Source organism: Podarcis pityusensis, assembly GCF_964106645.2.
Source record: "Podarcis pityusensis genome assembly, chromosome: 1".
Taxonomy (NCBI): domain Eukaryota; kingdom Metazoa; phylum Chordata; class Lepidosauria; order Squamata; family Lacertidae; genus Podarcis; species Podarcis pityusensis.
Genome location: NC_138028.1, coordinates 83,291,483 through 83,313,211, shown reverse-complemented (window position 1 = coordinate 83,313,211; position 21,729 = coordinate 83,291,483). Strand labels below are relative to the sequence as shown.

Here is a 21,729-nt window from a genome sequence, read left to right as displayed (position 1 = left end):
CTAGCAATCCTGCTTCAGTTCCACAGAAAAGGCAGAGAGCTCCAAGCAGGGAAAACGAGAACAGGTTGTGCCCCAACACTTACATGGCAAGCAGACGTGCTGCTGTGGTGCCAAAGCGGTCAAAGATGTAGCCTGTTGGGAAGGTCATGAAGTTGTTCATGAAGGAGCCAATGGTGAAGATGAGGGAAAACTGCTCATCCTGAGCACTGCAGTCTGCAAAGGGACAGAGAATTCAGATATGGTCCCTATGTATAAACCCCCAAGCCCATATTTACTGTGTGCAGAGCTCAGACTCAACATACTTTAGATTTTTATCTACCGTATGTCTCCCAGCCTAACACACCCTGTCCCACATGCAAAGCAAACCCCTAGCACCATATTGTTCATAGCCAGTACCCAGTTTCCAAAAGGAGAGGAGCCAGGATCAAACCCTCCTAATGAAAGTTTCACAGCTTCTCATTTGACAGCCCTTAACCTCAGATTCCTTAAGTGCTGCAATGGTTGCAGTTACTTAAATGTTTTGAAAGGGCACCCTGTGGGTACTTAAAAATACTCACTTTATTACTATGGTTGAGCCCTGGCACTGAAAGCCTGGCATGTCCTGGGGAGTATTTGGTGTTGCATTAGACTGAAGCTACATCAGTGCTCCCCTTCCAGCCTTCAGTTCAGGACATGGAAACAGCAACTTTCCCTCCACACTCCAAAATGCTCCTTGTTCTGTTCCTTGAACTTTTTGCAGTCTACCCATTCACAAAATGTAACGCAAGAATTATTTACAAGCAAGTGTACCAGCCTGAAGTGTGGAGTGCTTGCTAAGGAGCACATCTGTTAAGGCAGAATGGGCTCCAGCTGCCACTCAGTATGTTAGACTGAATTCCTTTTTTCAGATGAACCAAACCTGCCATTCCAAGCCACAATGCCTGCATGAGAGGAGCACGGTAGGAAAGTTTGTATCCCTGCAATGAGGTGCTCACATCACAGTGAGAAAACCTACAAAATGAGTGCTGTACTCACATTGGCATCACTCGGGATGATGTATAGACCACACCAGCCAGTCTCCAATGGTACTTCTGAACCAGCATGAATGTCTCAACACATTCAGGAGTTCAGGGGCAGGGAACCTGTGACCTTTTGTGGACTCCAGCTCCCATCATCCCTCTCCATTGGCCATGGTGTCTGGGACTGATGGGAATGAGGAGTCCAACAACTTCTGGAGCACCTCACCTCTGCCATAATTCATACACTCTCACACCCACTCTCTGTGCAGTTCCCAACTAACTCCCTATGTCAGACCTGCTCAACATGTGACCCACCTAGCTGAATGCAGACCACCAGCTCTGCATGGTTATCTGCCGCAGGCTTGGTAAAACTCCTTGATTTCTGCTGCCTGCAAAAGCAGGGTTATCAAGCATCTGGCAGTTCACAATACATGAACAACCGTCTGCATTTGGCTTGGTGGGATTACAAGTTGTGCAGTCCTGCCCATACAGCTGTTTGTGACTCCCAACTAGCCCAGTATGTGTATAAACTCAGAACTTCCCTTTAGAAGCAGACCCCCACCATCTGATCTTACCTGTGACATTGCTTGTTTGATTGGCAGCGGCAGACATACACAGATCCTCAAAGTAGTGCATATCCTTGAGGACGTACACCAGGGATGCCCATCCAAAAATGACACCCGCAAAGCACATGCATTCCACTAGACCTGAGAGTAGCGTGGCCAGACGTTTGGCCGTGCTTGAGCCCCGAAGCTCCATGGCACTTCCCTGTTGATCCTGAGGAAATTCCTTTTCTGATCCTGCAAGCAAAGAGAAAATGTAGTCAGTGAAATATGTGGAAAACTAAGCAGGGAGTATCCAAGTTGCTCAGTAGCAAGCAGCTGCTTCTGCAGTGAAATGTGTAACAGCATGCATGAGTTTATAAGGGGAGGCCGGCTGAAGATGCTGGACCTAGTAGAGAGGCAAAGGGGGAAATGAGGAAGTAGATTAGTGGTAATATCATAAGACCATGAGCAAGGACCAAGCAAGCTCTCTACATCTACGACGCAAGGAAACAATCGTAAGAAGAGAAAGAGAGACAATATAAGAATGTGTAAAATGGACACAGAATAGGTTTGTGAATAGCTACAGTGATACTTGGGTTTTGGCAAAGCACCCTATTTTTAAATAGAGTGCTTGCAATAATAAAGAGAATTTAAAGCTCAGGCTGCTTACAAAAAACAGTTGGGGAGTTCAGTTATGAAGCTTCCAAGGACAACTAGCTTATGGGCAGATGCAGAACAACTTGGCACTGCCCTTCTCTATTGATCTGTTGTGAGAAAGCCCTAGCTGCACCTCAGGAGCACAGAAACGAGACCAAACTCGCCTAGCAAGTCAGAGGATAAAGATAGCTAAACTTACAGGATTTCATGCACTAATATTGGAAGAATCTGGTGACCTAGGACTGGTGCATGTTGTTGAGTGCACCCAGTTCCTTTGAACTCATTGCCTCTCTTCAGTGTAACTATATTGCAATGGAGTTAGGTAAAATCTCTGGAGCGTACTCCATGACATTATAGGGTTCTTCTTTATGTAACTTTGTTCTCCTTTACCTTGCAGTGGGACAATTCACTCCGACAATGGCCTACCCAGTGACCTTCAAGGGGGTAGGGTTTATAGCCTACTTCCCACATCAAACACTCAAGCAACCCTACACCACACCATGCCATACAAGCCCTCTTGTGGCAATGACTTTGCTGCAGGATTTCTCCAGGTCTCTGGTTTGTGGTGGTAGGGAAAGCCCTCTGTGCTTTTGCAACAAGAATGAGCTGCTGCTGCTACATTGGCTTGAAGTATACTAGTTAACAACAGTGTTTTAATAAATGTTACATTTCATTTAAACAAAAAAAAAAGATAGTTTGGCTTTCATAGAAAAGGTCAAGAAAGCTGTATCTGGGAGGGGTGGGGTGGAATCTGCTTGTTTGTTTGCTTTTGTTTTGTTTTACTACAGATTCCACCAAAATGTGTCTCTCACACACTTTTCTACAGAAAGGAAAGCTGGTGAGTGATTAACAGGGTGAGGTGGGAAGTCCTTGATCAAATCTCTCCCTGGCCAAGAAAGTACCATATTTTTTGCTCTATAAGACTCACTTTTTCCCTCCTAAAAAGTAAGGGGGAATGTGTGTGCGTCTTATGGAGGGAATGCAGGCTGCGCAGCTATACCAGAAGCCAGAACAGCAAGAGGGATTGCTGCTTTCACTGCGCAGCGATCCCTCTTGCTGTTCTGGCTTCTGAGATTCAGAATATTTTTCTTCTTGTTTTCCTCCTCCAAAAACTAGGTGCGTCTTGTGGTCTGGTGTGTCTTATAGAGCGAAAAATACGGTACTTCTTTGCCTTAGGCAACCCCATTGTTTTTCAGAGTCAAACAAGATGGGCCCTGCCATGGAAGATTTTTTTTTTTAAAGAAAAATAGCCATCACATGGGGGCTGAGTGAAATTGGCACCAAGGTATCTAGGGGGTAGGGGTTTGATCCTTTGCCTCACCATAATCACAATCTTCCTCCTTGCATATTTACAGTGGGAAGAAGTTAGCACCAAGGGCCTCTGATCAAGGGCAGACATTGGTAATATGGCACCCTGGGCAAGGACAAGATCCCACTCCACCCCGCCCAAATATGCCTTATTTTCACAATAATTTCTTTTGGTTACTGTACCCATAATGTTTGCACACACACCCTGGCTTGGCACCCCACGTAGAGAAAACCACCTGCAGCACCCTAAATCTGGCACTGCTCTGATCAGATCAGGATCACAGTGTGGGGGGTAAGCTTCAAGTCTCCCTCCACACCATGGTTCCAATTATAAATAAACGTTGCATTATATCCTTGCTAAATTTCATGATAGAACAGCAGCAGGCACACACCCTAGAAGCCGCTTTGTGCATTACCCTTACACTGTAAGAACCTGCATGTCGGAAAAAGCATGAAATCTATGTGTTGACATCACATGTGGCTATTGCACAGACACATTTCACTGCCTGTCCACACACAGATTCACAGTACTTATACATGAAGCAAAATAAACATGTATACAATCACTGTCTGCAATGATGTACATCCAAGCTTCACACTTTTCCCTACACACACAAGTCCTTAATACGAAAGAATGAATTCAACATTGGACAACACAACCACACTTTTCTAATGGTATCTGATATGGAATACGGTTTTGAGTTTTGAATCTGCACCCTGTACGGTTCAAGCAAGCAAAGACAAGTCATTGTTAACAAAATAATAATGCTGCATTTTTATAGTGCCATCAGGGCATTCTTCACTTAACAGAGAGAGACCCCTGCCCTGAGAAGCTTACAGTTTACATTTAGACTATTGGCAGCAGGAGAGATTACAGAGAGATGGAAAAGTGTGACAAGGGTAAGAAGGCATGAAAGATGAGCTTGTGCAGTTACACGTGATAATTGATTGCACATATGATCATTGCTAAACAGGAATGCACCCTCTCAAACTCCCTCCAACATTCACAGATTCACATCCTGCCATCTGTTTAACTTAAGACACCCAACTTTCTGTCAATCACCTATCCTCCTGCTTGACATGTGCCTATGCCACCAGTTATCCCCTCACTTATCTATATTTCTGCCATCCTCCCATCTTTTGCTGGCAAGCTCATCACCATGGTATTTCTTCAGTGCTGTATAATAAGCAGAGAGATAGGTTTGGTCTTTGGTTATTGTGGTGGGTTGCATATGGAGAGAGAAAGAGTGTGTGTGTGTGTGTGTGTGTGTGTGTGTGGATGTGGGGCATGTTGCATTGTATAACCTTCATAGCTGCAGCTTTGTCTGTGAATCATTAATCACACATTCTTTTAATAAAAGCCTGTTCCCTCTCAGCTGTGGGTGGTGGTAAATGTTAAAAATAATGTTCCACATTTCTGGGGCCCGTTCAATCCAAGCCCTATCAACATGTTCCACCTAAATTAACTACCCAAGCTTAGCTTTAATGGCTGGGTAAATAAACTATATCACATCTCAATCACTTAGAAGAGAACTGGAACCCAGTTCCACAAGGCTAGACCTAGTTTGATCCAGGTACTCTCTGTTCAAATAGAGACTCAGGCTTCTTCTACTATAAACATTGGGACCATGCTGAGTAGGATGTGAGGGAGGAGTACCAGAGCAACAGACTCCCTTTGGGATACTGATCTCACTATAGGGTGTTCTCACAGGAGGATATTGTCAAAAGCTAAGTAAAAACCCAAGGATGAGTTATTCTACTGGAAACATATAGTAAACAGACTAGTAGAGAGCTAGTAAGCATCACTTCCTTTCACTTGTCAGTTCATCAACCCAAATCAAAACATCTCACACATGCCTGCCCTTTATTTGTCTTGTTTTCTTCTCACACCACTCAGTAGTTGGACTCCAAAAGCCAAAGTAGGGCAATATTTATTCATTTATTTATTGTTAAAACTATGTCCCACTTTTCACCACATGGGTCTCAAAGTAGCTCTTAATAAAATATACAATGTAAAACATTAAAAACATAATTAAACCTCCAATAAACAAAAATTAAAGAGTTTTGATCAGGAGTCCAAACTCAGCAGGGGCAGTGCCCCAGATGTGGGAGGGAGTGCCATAGAGTTGGGCCCACAACACTGAAGGCATGGCTCTTCATTGGCATGTCATGCTTCTGGCCCATAGGAACCACTAATAGTGCTCCCCCCCTCACAATGACCTCAATGACCAACTTGGGTATGCAGGGTAAGGTGGGCCTTAAGGTACCTTGGACCTGAGTTATTCAGCTATTTGTACACTAGTACAAGAACCCTGTTTAATTTGACCCAGTTGCAGACAGGAAGCCAGGGCGGGTCTTTTTAACACCAGCACTATGTGTTGGCAATAGTCTGTTCCTGCCACCAAACTACTGTTGACTGCAGCATTCTGCACCAGCTGAAGCTTCCAGACCAGACACTAAGGCAGCCCCATATACAGCATGTTACAATAATCAAGTATTGACGCTACCAGTGCATAAACCAGAGAGATCAGGTTATCCCTATCCAGGCATGTCCATAACTGACGTACCAGGCAAAGTTGATAAAAGGCACTCCTAGCCACAGAGGCAACCTGAGCCTCAAGTGACAATACTGACTCATAGAGTACCCCCAAAGTATGGACCTGTTTGTTTAGAGGGGGTGCAACCCCACCCATGACAGGAAGCTAGCCTTTTGCCTGGATGTGAGAACTGTTCTCCCACAAGGCCTCTGTCTTCCCAGGGTTCAGACTCATCTTATTGGCCTCATTCAGTCCACCACTCTTTCACAGCCTCTCCTGAGTCAGATGTAATGGAGAAACAGAGCTTGGCATCCCTAGCATACTGATGAGACCTTGCCCCAAAACCACCATTCCCAATGGCTTCATATAGATGTTGGACAGCATTGGGGAGAACAGAGTGCCCTCCCGGACTGTATACTGCCATGGGCCTGAGAAGCAGTCTCCCCATCATGCTGCTTTCTGGACATGACCCTGCAAGTAAGAACAGAACCACTGTAGAACAGTGCCCCCAATAACCAGCGCGCAGAACCAGGCAAGGAGAATCACTTGCTGAGAGATGCAGCAAAAGAAGCAGGGTTGCAGTCCCCTACCTTTTTCTTGATAAAGGTTATCCATCAAAGCAACAAAGGCTGGTTCAGTCCCAAACTCAGATGTGAAACCAGACTGAAATGAATCTAGATCATTTGTCTCCTCCAGAAGCAGCTGTAGCGGCTCCACCACGGCCCTTGCCACTATCTAGAAAAATGCAGTGTTAGCAACTGGCCAACGGCTGTTGCATTCCATTGGGTCCAAGGTTGGCTTTTTAAAGAGTCGACACACTACAGACTCTTTGAGGATGGGGATGGGAAGAAATGTTTTTATTTGGACTTGCTGCCTTTCTCCCACTCCTTGCTCCTCCTCCTCCTCCCACTCCAGATTCTTGCTTAATCTCATTTCTTCCACTACCATGACACCACACACCTCGATATCTCTTTGCATCCCTCAGTTATATTTATTACCCACTCAAGTCTATCCAACAAGGACTCTTTTTACTCTCTGATCACCTCCCCTCACTTTTCTGAGTCATTCTCAATCTCCCAAACACGTATCTCTGTTCCTTCATGCCTCACAGCAGCATCTGGTTCCCCTTAGAATCATTCAGCTATTTTCAAAACTTCCTCATATTTTCCCCATAAACATCTTACCCTTGGCTAAGCTCTCATGGGCTGGACACCTGCCAGAGAGTGAAGAGGGGCAAGAGATGCTGCTGACCTGCATATGCGCCTCATGTATCAGAAGTGACATGGTTTTCCACAAGCCACTCTCAGACAAGACCCGAAAGACACACAGCTGCCTCCAGAGAGTGAGACCTTTGCCAATGAAGGCAGGTCCAGTCAGCAGAATAATGAACAACAGGAAGCAGACACTGGACTGGGACCACATGTAACTTAAGAGAATGCCCAGAGTCTCTCTCCTCCCTTATGTCTCCTCCCTCCTTCCCTAGAGGAAGGAAACAAATGTTGAAAGAGGAGATCCTCTGGTGGAGGAAGTCAACGTTACCTCTCAGTCAGACAAACGATGGCACTTGTGATGGGTACACTGACACATATTCACCAGTACTGTCACATTCATGCATAAGCTGCTGCCCCAGATCTCTCAGTTCTACCCAGTTTCTACCCAGATATTTCACACAGCATTGGCTTTTTCCTGTGAGATACCAGGACACTTCATGGGAAACTTCCTCACCCATGAAATAAATTAAATACATGTGGTGCACTTCACAAGTGATGAAATGCACATTTTGATCTATGCTGGAATTTATCTCTGCAAAAGAAAAATATTTCACCACATAAAATGGCCCCAGAAGACCTTCCTGTAGTGCAGGTCTTCTTAAGTGTGACCCAGCATTTGGTGCTCAAACTGTGTGAAAGGGGTGCCAAAACCTCTAGCTTACAAATGCAACACCTTCCTTAAAGCTTATGGCTCAATATCTTGCTCCCCAAAATGCTGACCTTTTTCTCAGAAAATTGAAAAACCCTGAACTCTGGGCTTAATTTGAACAGGAGCTTGATTCTTCAATGGTTGGCGATTATATGGCACAACTGTAGAACTCTAGAGTTGCTAGGGGCAACATTTTACAGATGAAATTACACATTGCTGAAAGCTCTACTCCAGATCTACTGCTTTTGTTGTTTTATTTATTAATTATTATTAATTATTATTATTATTATTATTATTATTATTATTATATTTCTTAGTTGATTTATCTTGGCCAGGGCAACCCAAAGCAACATACAACCAACTCTACAAGAGCCTCTCTGATTCAAAAATCAGCAGGGTGTTGGATTGTTTGGTTAAAAATGTCCTGCAATATGGTATCAACAGTTCAAAAATGTACCTTAAGCAGCTGCAGTGTGTGTATGTAAAATAGCACAGGACCTTGGTGCACACATGCATGCTTTGACATCAGCGGAGGGCAACTTATGGCTCTTGGCATAAGCACCATGCAGGTGGCAAGGAGGAGGAAAATGAGGGGAAAGGGGGAAAAGAGAAAGGAGTGGCAGAAAGAAAGAAAAGGGGTAGCTCCAGCTTCACACAGATTTGAATACTAACCCACCCACCATTGGTTTGCAGAGCCTCCCCCCACTGAATGTGGACCCTCAACAGATTTTTTAAAAAAGGATTCACCACCCTAATTTACATGGATGCATGCTAGAGGCAAGATGCGTCCCCCCTCCTCCCCCATTTCTGCAAACCTGGAGTAGGCAGCTGAAACTCAAAAGGATGGCATAGCTAGGAACTCCACCTAACAAAGTTCAAATAAGGCATTTCCCCAACAAAACAAAAATAGGCACTTACCAAGAGCTAGAACAGAACGAGGGGCAGTTGGCATGTATGCAGGTTCTCTGAGCAGGTTCAGAATGCCTTATGCTCAACAGAGCTAACGCCCCGCAAATCTAACAACTGCCAAAACTTTCCCCTAGCTTTGCTGCTTCTCCACACCCTTCCCTTAGGTCTACAATATGTGGAGTAGACAAACTCTCCGTTCCTATCTACCCAGAACCAGAAGTCTGCAATCCCTCTGCTCCTTATCTCAGCCACTTGACTAGGCTAGCAACCCATTATGTAATGATGGGCTGGGCCAGCCCCAGCACTTGACAGAGAATCATAAATGGGCAACAAATTAGTTACTTAATTTATTATGGTAATTTTTTTAGTGCCGGGGAGTGGGGCAGGGAGAAGTACTTGTGGGATTTTCTGCTGCAGGTGCCAAAATAACTCAACCAACCTTGAATACTAGGCACCTTGACTTGGGAGAGGGGTGCTGTTTTGCCACTCTGCCTCAGGCAGCAAAATGCCTTGGCCTGACACTGTGGCCCACAAAAGATCCCACAGGCAGAAGAGAACCTCTTGCAGAAATTCCCCCAGTTTCATTTACAAGGCTATGATCTTAATAGCATTTGCCTTAGAGGTCACAAATGAATTACTGCTGGATGCGCCCCTTTAGCTTCCTGCTATTTCTCTTGGGATTGTTTAAATTAAAATGACATGTCAAGCTCAAATGGGTTGGAGGGCTCAGCTCTCCACATAGCAGATGCACAAGGGCACAGCTACATATATTTTCCCATAGACAAAAGAATTATGGCTGTGCCCTTGTATATCTGCTAGTCAGTACCATATGAATTCACCTCCATTAGATGACAAGTTTGAAATAATTTAAAAAGCTTTGATGCCCTGCCCTATGGTTTTGTGGGTACTTTGTAGAAACATGTCACATAATGTGCCCTTAAGGTACATTCCCTGAAACATTTGCAGAAGGATAGATACAGAGGTTAGGGAATTTTGAATAAAATCAGTATATTTTTTGCATTTTTCATTGATTTTCAAATATAATGTAAAATCAAAACAGAAGGAATGAACAAAACAAGTCTTTGAGGCTTTACAAAGTCCTAGATTCTTTACTGCTCAATTTGCCCTAAAGTCACAAAGCAAAAAATTGGTTAGGATTTAGGTGGATGAGTTCCTCCCAAAAGCAGTGCAATTGAAAGTGAAAGGAGAGACCTGGTAAAATTCAAACCTTGACTGGCAGCTAGAACTGCAAGTCACAGAATCCCTCCCCTACTTCCTGCCTCTTTTGTGTCTGGTATTTTTAGTTAATAAAGAAGTAGGACAAGGTTACAAAATATATATTTTAAGAACACCTTAGTGTAGCACCCTGCTCGTGGTTAACGCTTAGCTGGAATGAAATATTCAACGCAGCAATAGAGAAATTAAAATAATAATTTATTTGTCAGACAAATAAATGATAGACACAGTGGTATATGGTTACCAAAGCTCTGCCCACTCCAGCCCTGATGGCCAGCACTTATATTTCCTAGCCCAGCCCCCTTGCTCCTCCTTTGGCTGCCTCTGTCCAATCAGCCTGGTTGAAATTCCTATTGGCTGTTTGCTAGAACCAATCATAAAAGATACACCCATTTCCTATTACCTTTTATGGGAGACAAAGAGCTATATTTCCTTCTATCCATAAATGGCAGACAAGTAGCCATATATCTTACATTTGCCTTGACAAGGCACCTTAATTACCAGATCACCTTTTGCCCCTGTTGCCCCTGCATTCCAAAACAAATGGCTAAAACAGATGGCTCATGGTATTAAATTTTATCTAAATAGAGATCTTGGGTTCACATTCTCACACACCATCAATGAAATAAGAATCTAACATAAGAATCTAACATTTCTTACTTTCTAAATCCTTTGCATAATTACATTAAGCCAACAAATCTCATACATAACATAGATAGCTTTTTAGAAGAAAAGGCCTTTTCAAAGTAAAAAGGAACTCAGTAAAAACAGCTTCAAAGAAGCCTCTTCAGTTTACACCCCTCTTTCCCAGCCAGCTGCTTTTCCCATTAGCTCTTTGCCCTTTAATTTTAGGAAAATATGGCTAGAGTCTGATGGGAGGCACATGGTATTATTTTCTGTTAAACAATAAATCTTACTATTTACCAACTCTTAATTAGTGTTTTTGCAGCTTGATTGTATTCTGTAATATGTAGGGTCAGTATAACCTTTGCTCCCAGCCTGTAATTCCCTTTTACAACTTTGAGAAACTTGTCTCCTGCTACTGCTATAAATCAGGGGGGCCCTTGTCCAGGAGAGCAGGAAGATAAACAACTGCCAGAGTACTTAGCCAGCTGCTTTCTGCCTGGCATGAAACATACAAACATTTGCAAATATATCTTTAAGCTCATTTTAAAATACAGGCCTTGATCAGATGCCTCATTAGGAGACTTCCCAAGATTCTAACACTGTTCCAGAGCTTCGGAGCTAGGCAGCTACACCCTAGACTGCCTTGGATCCAAGCTATTTTGGATTCCAAAGTGGTCCAGGTATCTCAGAGATGAAGATCTGCAAACTCTGCCTTTTCCACAGAAACTACATACTGTCTCGACTGTTCACAGCACTGGGACTTCAAGAAGTAGGACTGTATTAACATGGTGTGTGATGGGCATCCTAACTCTCTTACAGAGGAGTTTCCAAAGGAGACATAATGATGACCAAATAAAGTTTTAAGTTAATCTACCAAGGTAATGAATTAAAAAACACTGAATTTGTGTACACAATCTTTAGTGCTTTACTGTGAACTATCGTAACGGAGACTACATAGTGTGGATGTGTGCAAGAGGGGAACAATGCAACCCTTCACTCTGTAAGGCAAGTGTGAGTAACCTTTGGCCCTCTAGACATTGCTAAGCTACAACTCCCAAGCATGGCCAATGGACAGGGATAATGGGAGTTGTACTTCAGCAACTCCTGGCAGACCAAATGTTCACCACGTCTACGCTATATAGTGAAGGGCCAGTTAATAATCTTTTGTGCCTGTGAGTGTGGATCCAGCTCACCATTTATTTTCCATGATCTGCTTTTCGTTGTCACACAGACCTACTTAAAAGGAGTGACAGCTACCATCAAGACCACTTTGTTGCAACCCAGTCATGAAAATTCTCCAGATATTCTCTTTTGCCCTGACAGAACACAATTACTGCTCACCCCCTCAAAGAGGGGGGCAGGGTTTGCAACACCGCCCAGCGGTTCCCGAGAGCAGGGTGCCACCCACCTTGGCTACAGGGTTGCCATCTCCCCATCCCCATCTCAGGTCAATGGGCTGCAGGCTGGGGGCAGGGCGAGGGTCGGAAAAAGGCTGATGCTCTTAGGCTGAAGCTCACTTTGTTTTCTTTCCAGGTTCACCCACCCAACCCTCCCTAAAATATAACCCAATCCTCTTTTGCAGGCTAACCTCTTGCTTCCTAGGTCAGCGGGCGCTGCTATAGTTGTAAGATGGTTGCTGTGTTCAGAACAGGGAAGGAATTTCCCTGCATTGGCAAGTTTTGCCGTCCCCATAGCAATTTGTCACAACTTTGGCGGTTTTAGGCCTTGGTCGGTATTCTATAGTCTATCTTTGAGATGGGGGTAGCATCTGCATGCACCCCCGTGAGGCGGCGTCAGCAGGATCCATGAAAGGGTTGCTTGCAGGAGTCAATGGCGCTGGAGCAGCAGCATACAGTCAAACTCCCAGCTTTGGTGAAGTGGGAAGGCACACTGTGTAAGTTCACGTTTTACAGTCCCCTCCCACAACACCTGACTGCCCTGCACATCCTCAACCTATGAGAGGGATACCTTCCAAGGCCTAAGCCAAGGTTCCTACACCTGAAATTCAATAAAGTTGTGGCCTCATTTAAGCCCATACATTGTTGTCATGTCTCATTCCTGGCAGGTAGGCTCCAGGGACAGGGTTTAGTGCGTGGGCTCGCAACATAACCCAGACTGCAAGCATCACAAACTAGATACAGTGGTGCCCCGCAAGACGAATGCCTCGCAAGACGGAAAACCCGCTAGACGAAAGGGTTTTCCGTTTTTGAGTTGCTTCGCAGGACGAATTCCCCTATGGGCTTGCTTCGCAAGACGAAAATGTCTTGCGAGTCTAGAGATTTTTTTTTCGCTTTCCCCCCCCCCTTTATCTAATCTGCTAAGCCTTTAATAGCCTTTAATAGCCTTTTAGCAGCTAATCCCCTAAGCCTTTAAGCCTTTAATAGCCGCTAAACCGCTAATAGCGCTAATCCGTTAAGCCGCTAATAGGGTTGCTTCGCAAGACGAAAAAACCGCTAGACGAAGACTCTCGCGGAACGGATTAATTTCGTCTTGCGAGGCACCACTGTAACAAAAAGTCAAGGGGTTAGGCTGCTTCATATCTGCAACTTAGAACTTAATGCATATATCTTCCACTAAATAAATATGCAGCAAGATGCCCACTCTACTTTTCCACCCATATCTCCACACCAATAATTCCAGGATATTTGCATTTTCCTGATTACTACACAGGTGGTGCAATCCCTTCTGCCTTAAGAGCCCTACAGAAAACAGTACACGTGCATCAGTTTACCAAGCAACAGTATGTTTAGACTTAACAGTTTTGTCATGGAAATGAGGGACAGAAGACAGCCCACTTTGGTTGCACTTGGAGCTTTTCTGTACAAAACCACATCACTCTCCTAGTACACAGTAAGAATTACAGTTGTAACATGCCAATTGACCTAAACCTGGGGAAAACTTACATGCACCTCAAAAGACGACTAGCCTCTCTTCAAAGCTGGAGATGTACCTACGTTGCTTTGTGTCTTCCATTGCGCTGCACGTTCCACCATCTGGATGTCTTAGCTCAGGCATGTCCAAAGTCCGTTTGGGGGCTTAATCTGGCACGCCCATTGGTTTAATCCAGCCCCAGCCCCTGTGGCAGTTTATTTCCTGGGGTAAAATCCTTTAAAAAGCTCAACTACTTTGGTCGGCCCTCACACATGTTCACTTCATCAAATCTGGCCCTCTTTGAAAAAAGTTTGCCCCCCCCCCTTAGCTGAACTCCCGCGTGTGTGCCATTAAGCAAATCTCATGAGGGGGCATGTGTGTCTCTTCCAAGCCATTAGCGCTGCTCCCACTCCAAGCTGCAAGAAGCAGGGACAAGCACCTTCTGCTACCGCTTACAGTTAGAAAGACCTTTTAATTCCTAACGAGACTTTGCACCTTACACTTGTTTATTTAACTTCCTTAATGGACCCTTAATGGAGGTACATTATTGCAAGGGCTTGTGAAAAGTCCACTTAATTATGCCAAAGGAGTTGCTTTCCAGCACTAAAGATTAACTTTGGCCCAGAACTGTCACTCTTTCCATATGCCTGGATTTCCCTTTCCCACTGCATTGATTGTGTGTCATTATTGACACCGACTACGCCAGCATTTGTAGGTCACACTTTCTAAAATCATTATGATTCCCTCAGTAATTTTTCTGTTAACCTTTCCGTCACGTCAGGATTTTTTACAACTGTGCAGCTGGCATGACAGAGTGATGCCTGCACTTTGGTCCAGGGTGGTTTAATTTACCACAGTTTAGGGACAGACAACACATATATCTGAGGTTAAAGTGTCAATGGGACACACACTCCCCCTGTGGCATAATAAACTGTCTATGCATGGGATACACAATCCTACCCCCTCCCCCCACACACATCCTATTAGCATCTCCAGACAAACACAATGTTTATTTAATGGTTAGTATAGTGCTTCAAAACCTGACAAGACCTGTTTGATCAGAGAAAATAGAGCAGGCATATTATTTATTAAATAATATCCCACTTTTCCTCCAGAGAATTCAAAGCAGCATACAAGATCTTCCCCATCCCTCACTCTAATTTAATCCTCTGAGGTAGGTTAAGCTGAGAGGTAAGGACTGGCCTCAGTCACTTTGTCCACTGAACACAGTGCCTCCTTGCACAATATTAAAACACACCGACAAAAGAATACACTTTTTATTTATTTTGTTTAAATATGTATAAGCATACTTTCATATTAAATACTGCAAGGCAGCATACAAACTAAAAATACAATACTATAATAAAAACAAGAAAAACACCAGGCATACCAGCTGTTTGGCAAAAAAAAAACCTCAGGTTCAAAAAGCCTGTTTTTCAGAAGATGTCTAAAAGCGAGCAGATGACTCCTGATGAACCTCTACTGGCAAGGAGTTCTGCAGGTCAGGGTCTGCCACACTATATTCTCAGTTCGTGGTGAAGGCCAGCTGAACTGGGGTTGGCCTCCGATGCCCCATCAGAAGACCTCAGTGATCAAGGTGAAGCATAAAAATGTGGTGGCATGGGTGGAATAATGTCTACTGCTATAGTGCAAGTGCATTTTCCAGTCAATTTTAATATTGCACTCAGGAGTTTCTCTTTTCTATTGCTATGCATCAAATTAATCTAGGCATTCAGATCATATTCAGCCTATTCTGAGGACCAGGCCCAAGGTAAACCACAAAATGGTGGGGGGACTCTGCTAGGAAAGAAGGGGTGAGTGAAGCTCTACATCCAGGAAGGGGGGGAGAGAGAGATTTACATTGGGAACAATGGGGGAAGGAGACCAGCAGCATCTTCTATTCGCCAAGAGGCCACTCTAGAGCCAGCATAGGAGGAGCTGTTGAGGAGGTGACAGATTCAGCCTCCAAGGAGTGCACCACAGTTTTTGCTGTCATTGAGATGGCGGCGGCAGCAGCAGACTATGCATTGAAAGCCAGATCTGCTGCCCCTGTGGGATCCTGCAGCCTGAGGCAGTTGCCTCCCCTTGCCTCATGGGTGGATCAGCCCTGCCTATTCTGGATTGATTCCAAGTCATTTCAGTGTGCTGGCTTTGGCTTTTTAAACCCTAAACAGTTTGGGATCAGGTTATCCAAGGACCACCCTGATCTCCAGCCTGTCACTAGGAGCTGTTAGATTGCTGGGTAACAGATATAAGACCTTTTGGCCCCACACCTTTGGAACTTCCTCTCCATGAAAACACATACTATTGCATCATTATTTATGTTTTAAAAGAAATCTCTGAAGATGTTTTTATTCCAGTCTGCACTTGATTAATTAATGGGCTATGCCTGAAGGTTTTTAGCTGTTGATAGTTTTCAGTTCCTATGTTAATATTAATGATTAAACTGCAGTTGCTGTTATTTTCAAGTGTTTATCACCTCAGAAGGGCAGTGTGTCCTAAAAGATGTAATACAATTTCTCTTGAAAATGTGGACATTTTAGATCTAGAAGGTTTTGATAATGTGTTTGGATGGCATGCATATTTATGGTATGACAAAGTTAAAGCGCATAAGGCCTTTAAGAATCATATTGTCAGGAAAGCATTGTTTAATGTTTGGGTGAGATATAAGGATTTGTTGGAAAGTAAAACACCAAGGTGGCTGTCACCAATGGAGGCAAAGGCATTGAAAAAAACAAATATGGAGACAAACTGGCCAAAATATTGTGACATTTTAGAACAAGTTGGAGACAAATTAAAATTGCAGAGCTTTGATAAATTAAAAACTAAAGTTCGAGATTGGCTTCACTACTATCAAATAAGGGAGGTTTTTAACCTAGATAAAAAGTTCGGTTTCCAGGAGGAAAAATCTAAACTGGAAACGGAATTGTTAGAACCTAAAACTAAAAATCTGTCAAGAATGTATAATCTGCTGTTGAAATGGAATACACAGGATGAAATGGTTAAATCTGCTATGATTAAATGGGCACAAGATGTTGGGCATAATATCATGTTTGCTGACTGGGAACGGTTATGGACCACAGGTATGAAATTTACGGCTTGTAACGCCTTAAGAGAAAATATAATGAAAATGATTTATAGGTGGTACTTAACCCCAGTCAAGCTAGCAAAAATCTATCATTTGCCTGATAATAAATGTTGGAAATGTAAAGAAAATGAAGGTACCTTTTTTCACCTTTGGTGGACGTGCCCAAAGATCAAGGCCTTCTGGGAAATGATATATAATGAATTAAAAAAGGTATTGAAATACACTTTCTTGAAGAAAGCAGAGGCCTTCCTCTTGGGCATGGTCGGCCAATTGGTGCGAAGGGAAGACAGGAATTTTTTTATGTATGCGACAGCAGCGGCAAGAATACTTATTGGGAAATACTGGAAGACACAAGAATTGCCTACCCGAGAAGAATGGCAGAGGAAAGTGATGGACTATATGGAACTGGCTGAGATGACCGGCAGAATTCGAGATCAGGAAGAAGGGTTGATGGAAGAAGACTGGAAAAAATTTAAAATATATCTTCAGAAACACTGTAATATAAAAGAATGTTAGAAAGGGTTGGAGAAGAATATTAGACCGTATTGGCAGACAGGGTATAATGGAATAAGTAAATATGAAGTGTAAAATAAAGATAGAGGAGAATTAAATACTTTCGAATGTTAAAATAAGTAAAAGAAAAGAAGGTTAGAAGGATTTGCTGGAGATACGATTCAAATTAGAATACAAAGCAGGGAGGTGAGAGGAAGTCATGGAAACAAGTAAATGGGAAGACGGTTGTAATGGTTTAATTTGATTTTTGTTATTTTCTATTGTGATTTTTTGTCTTTTGTATTTCTCTTTTTACTGTCTGTTTTTTGTAAGATGTATGTGATTTGTTTTTTTTCCTACTTTTTTCTTTTTTTGTAATTTTAAAATTGGAATAAATATTTAATAAAAAAAAAGATGTAATACAATTTCTTTACATACACATTTATGTAGATTTCATAATTACATAAAATCATTTTGAGCAAGACTCATAGAGGAGAAATGCTCAATTATGGCTTTTTAAAACGTTTTTAAAATGTGTTTGTTAATTACAATGATGACAATTTTGTGTTTTTGGTCTTTATTCTATGCACTTATACCATACGCAGGGCTTTTTTCAGCTGGAACTCAGTTCTGACACCTCTCAGGTGGGCACCATTGTCATTCTAAGAGAACAAGGGACGTGTTCATGGTGAGTTCTGGCACCTCTTTTTCTAGGAAAATAGCACTGGCCATATGCAGATATTATTTGAAGTTTTGAAGTAAATTAGTTTGTTTTTTTTATTAAATACCTTTTTCTCAAGTTTATTGTCTTTATATAATTTGGTAGTGTAAATCCTGCCAGAACCCACTGTGAAGGACAAAAAAGGTGTACTTCCTTCATAGGTGACCTTATATTGCCATGTTAGCTGATAACTTAGTGTTATCTAAGTACTGGGGGGAGTAAGAAACTCACTGGGAGTGGGGGGGGGCAGAAATACAATACAGAGAACTTGTCAAACACCTAGTAGTCACAAAAAATAAGTGGTATGCTACATTTCCCCTTCATGGATCACTGCCTTGCCGTGGCGAAGGGGCTTGAATAACTCAGAGAAGCTATGAGCTATGCCGTGCAGGGCCACCCAAGATGGACAGGTCATAGTGGAGAGTTTTGACCAAACGTGATCCACCTGGAGCAGGAACCAGCAAGCCACTCCAGTATCCCTGCTAAGAAAACTCCATGGACAAAGACAACAGGCATATAAGTGCCTGGCGTGCTCTGGTCCATGTGGTCACAAAGAGTCGGACACGATTAAACGACTAAACAACAACAATGCTCAGTGGGTCACAAGTAACTGTGCAAGTCTGTAACAGTTGGATGTATGAAATCCATGGTCAGCCTTACAGCCAGACTGTTTGGTTCCTCCCTTGAAAATGGGAAACAGTAGCTGGTCCAGAATCACAGCTTCTTGGTTAGTGGTCAAGAATGGACTGCAGAGTTTGTGCAGTGCTAGAAAAACTGCACTGGTCTGGACCACAGGTTAGTTTCCAGGCACAATCTAAGGTGCTAGTTCTTTTACAGTCCTCAATGTCCTGGACAAGGATACCTCTGGTAGAACTTTTTCCAACATAAACTGCCTTGTGTGCTTGATTTGTCTCCCAAACCCCTTTTCTGGCCTGCCACAACCAGGGACAGCCTGAGGCTAACCTGTGTCTCCTCCCTCCCTGCCAGGGAAGATGGAGTGAGAATATATACATGAGGAACAAGGGGGCAAGAAAGATTGACATCGGGATCTGCTGCCCCCAGGGATACTGTCACCTCATGGGCGGGTGAAACCTGGCCACAACTCTCAGAGGCAGAGCTGGTAGCTACAAGAAACAGGCCCTTTTGGGCAGCAGCACATATGCCCTTTAGAAATCTGTCCAGAGGAGCCCAGGTCCAAAAAGAAGTTGGCAACCCTAACCACCACATTTCCGTGTTTAGAGGGCAATGTCTCCAGACGGAAAACGTAACTTCCAAGCATAATGGAGCCCCAGTATTTTAGAAATGTACTGTCTCTTTTACTGATTTTTCAGAGGAGAGCTCTTTATTCCGCTGCACACCCTTCCTGTACTGTGCAGATGTCTAAATCAGGGTTGCCACATTTCAAAAGGTGAAAATCCAAACACAAAAGTTGTTGTGTGTTTTTTGCGTTTTTAAACTATTTTTAAGAAAAATCAGCAAAATGACACTACCGCCATGGGTTGCCATATGGATTTTCCAGGACATTTCACCAATTTCTGCCCAGACACTGCTTTCAACTTCAGTATTCTGGGTATGTCCAGGAAAATCTGGACATATGACAACCCTAACTAAACTTTCACGTAGTGTGTATACTCTGTGTTCAAATTGTAGAATGGGTAACATCTCAGTTGTGGTGCATATATTTTCAGGTTAACAGATAGCTAAACAATATGTGTGGATTATCAACAGGTAATGTGCACAGAAAAGAAATTCTTAAGAAAATGGTCTCTTGGAGAGGTCCAATGCAATTACGTATGTCATATCACAGAATCATTAATGATAACTTTTCCTAAGATGTTTGGAACCTGATGGATCTGCCTGCTGTTAACCAAGTAATTTCTAGCAGTAATTATTTATGAGACTATCTCTAGAGCAGGGGTGGGAAACCTGAGGCCATCCAGATGTTCCTGGACTACAGCACGCATCATCCCTGAACATGTCGGCTGGAGCTGGTGGAAACTGGAGTCCAACAAAATCTGGAGATACACAGATCCCCCGTCTCCCAACATATTATGTCACAACGGATATAGAGACTCTGTTGTGAAAGGCCCTTTAAAATGCATGGGAGTTGTATAGCAGCACAACCATGTTTTATCACTGCTCACATCCATTTTAATTGGGCTAAAGGAACAGGAAAACATCCTAGTGTACCAACCATTTTAACCAATACATGTGGCAGGTGTCTGTTTTTTCTTGAGTTGCAAAAAGGCTGTAGCTATAAAGCGGTGAAGAAAAACTAACCAGATCCACCCATTAGTTTTGAGATGTGGTGGAGGAAGGGAGACAAGGAAGGTGTTTGAAATGCATTCATCATAATCACCCAGATTGTTTTGCTTGCAGAAAAAGCCAAAGAGAGAAGAGGTAATAAGGCTGCACGGCTGGGAAGGAAGACTGAAAGGAATCTAATCACAAAGTAAAACAGAATCTGTGTGCAAGGTATAGGAGCAGCAGCAGAGAAGTCTGACATAAAGAGCAACATGCTGATGACAGTACTCTGTCATTTAAACCATGAACAGTCAGTGGGGCTGTAAAACAAGAATACTTTTGCGGTAAATTATCTGGAATTATCTGGGAAAGCTACAGTAGAGGCTCCTCATTATACAGATTGATTGTTTCTATTTTAAACGTTCGCAGGCACGCACACACAAAGCCCTAAGGCCACTTCTTATGCACCTGAGACAGTCATTCAGGAATGCAGACTCAGGTGCATTGCATTTCAGCAATCCCAACGGAAGCAGAATCAGTTCCTCGGTCATCTTTGGAGGAGGGGATGCTTCTTTTGCGCTGTGTCCCACAAACCATAATTTCAGCATTTTCTTCCACTTCTCTGTTTTGTTAGTACTGTATTGTGTAAATCAAATAGTAGTAGGGACATACATTTCATTTCATTTCATAACTTACATTGCAAGTAAGACATGTTGAAATGCTGGGTTGCCAACTTTTTAAGGGCCCTGTTCCCTTCTTGGTAGGGGTAGCCTGGGGGGGCGGGGAGGCTATGTTACCAAGTGGAGCTTTCCTCATTACTTTTGCCTCCTTGCCAGGAAAAGTTGTTAAATTTCTGCTCATTAGACTGCAGTTAAATGGTCAGGAACAGGGCTGGTATGAATGTTGGCAACCCTAACAGAAACCTTCAGATGTTCCTATACTATGCATAACAAAGCTCTTGCTTGTTTGTTTATGAGGGGATCATCATTTATACAAGAACAATAGTAAGTTGCATTTAGAGAGAAAAGACAACCCAGATTTACCCCCCAAAAGAATCTTGGACCTGTAAGCAGAACAAACAAACCCTGAGAGAGTACAGTTTATGGTCTCTTTAGGGAAAATGAGGTACAGCTTGTGGATACCAGGGCTGAAGGCAAACTCTCTACCATCAGCCTCTTCGCCAGTCCAAATTCACATCTCTTTTGGCTATAAAAGACTAGCTCATTAAATGCCAAGCATGACACTGCTGGAACAGACCAAAACTGTCCAGCATATGACCCCAGGGACTGGTTTCCTTGGATTATAAACAGCCTATTCATGGTGCTACAATGCACACCTCCCCCTCTCAGAAACACTTCATAGTCTTCTCATTCCATACAGAGCTCCCTTCTGTGCTACAGAGACGGACTCTCTGTCCAAAATCAGTCTTGCTCCTCCTCCTCATGAAGTACAATCCCTCTTATGCATCTGCCCATATCACTGGCTTTCCAGGTCTCCATTTCCTTTTTTTACTGACCCTATATTTGTACAGTACAGTACAGTAAAAAGGTATGTTGCAAATAAGTAGATAAAGTTT

At 43.1% G+C, this 21,729-nt stretch overlaps 1 protein-coding gene across 11 annotated transcripts in view; it reads right to left on the bottom strand.

The window, feature by feature from the left end:
- The window catches only part of SLC43A3 (solute carrier family 43 member 3), a 46,580-nt gene that overhangs the window by 18,963 nt on the left and 5,888 nt on the right, over nucleotides 1-21,729 (bottom strand). For 5 of the 11 annotated variants that reach the window (XM_080994597.1, XM_080994603.1, XM_080994604.1 and 2 more), the window contains 2 exons: nucleotides 1,574-1,798; nucleotides 84-213 (listed from right to left, as the gene is read on the bottom strand). In XM_080994597.1, coding sequence (XP_080850723.1) covers nucleotides 84-213; nucleotides 1,574-1,757 — 314 coding nt within the window. In that variant the 5' untranslated portion in view covers nucleotides 1,758-1,798. Of the gene's footprint in view, nucleotides 1-83; nucleotides 214-1,573; nucleotides 1,799-6,635; nucleotides 6,781-7,229; nucleotides 7,435-8,883; nucleotides 9,038-13,640; nucleotides 13,660-13,691; nucleotides 14,022-21,729 lie in introns of those variants that run through there. The other 6 variants (XM_080994596.1, XM_080994600.1, XM_080994598.1 and 3 more) reach the window with 6 other exon arrangements.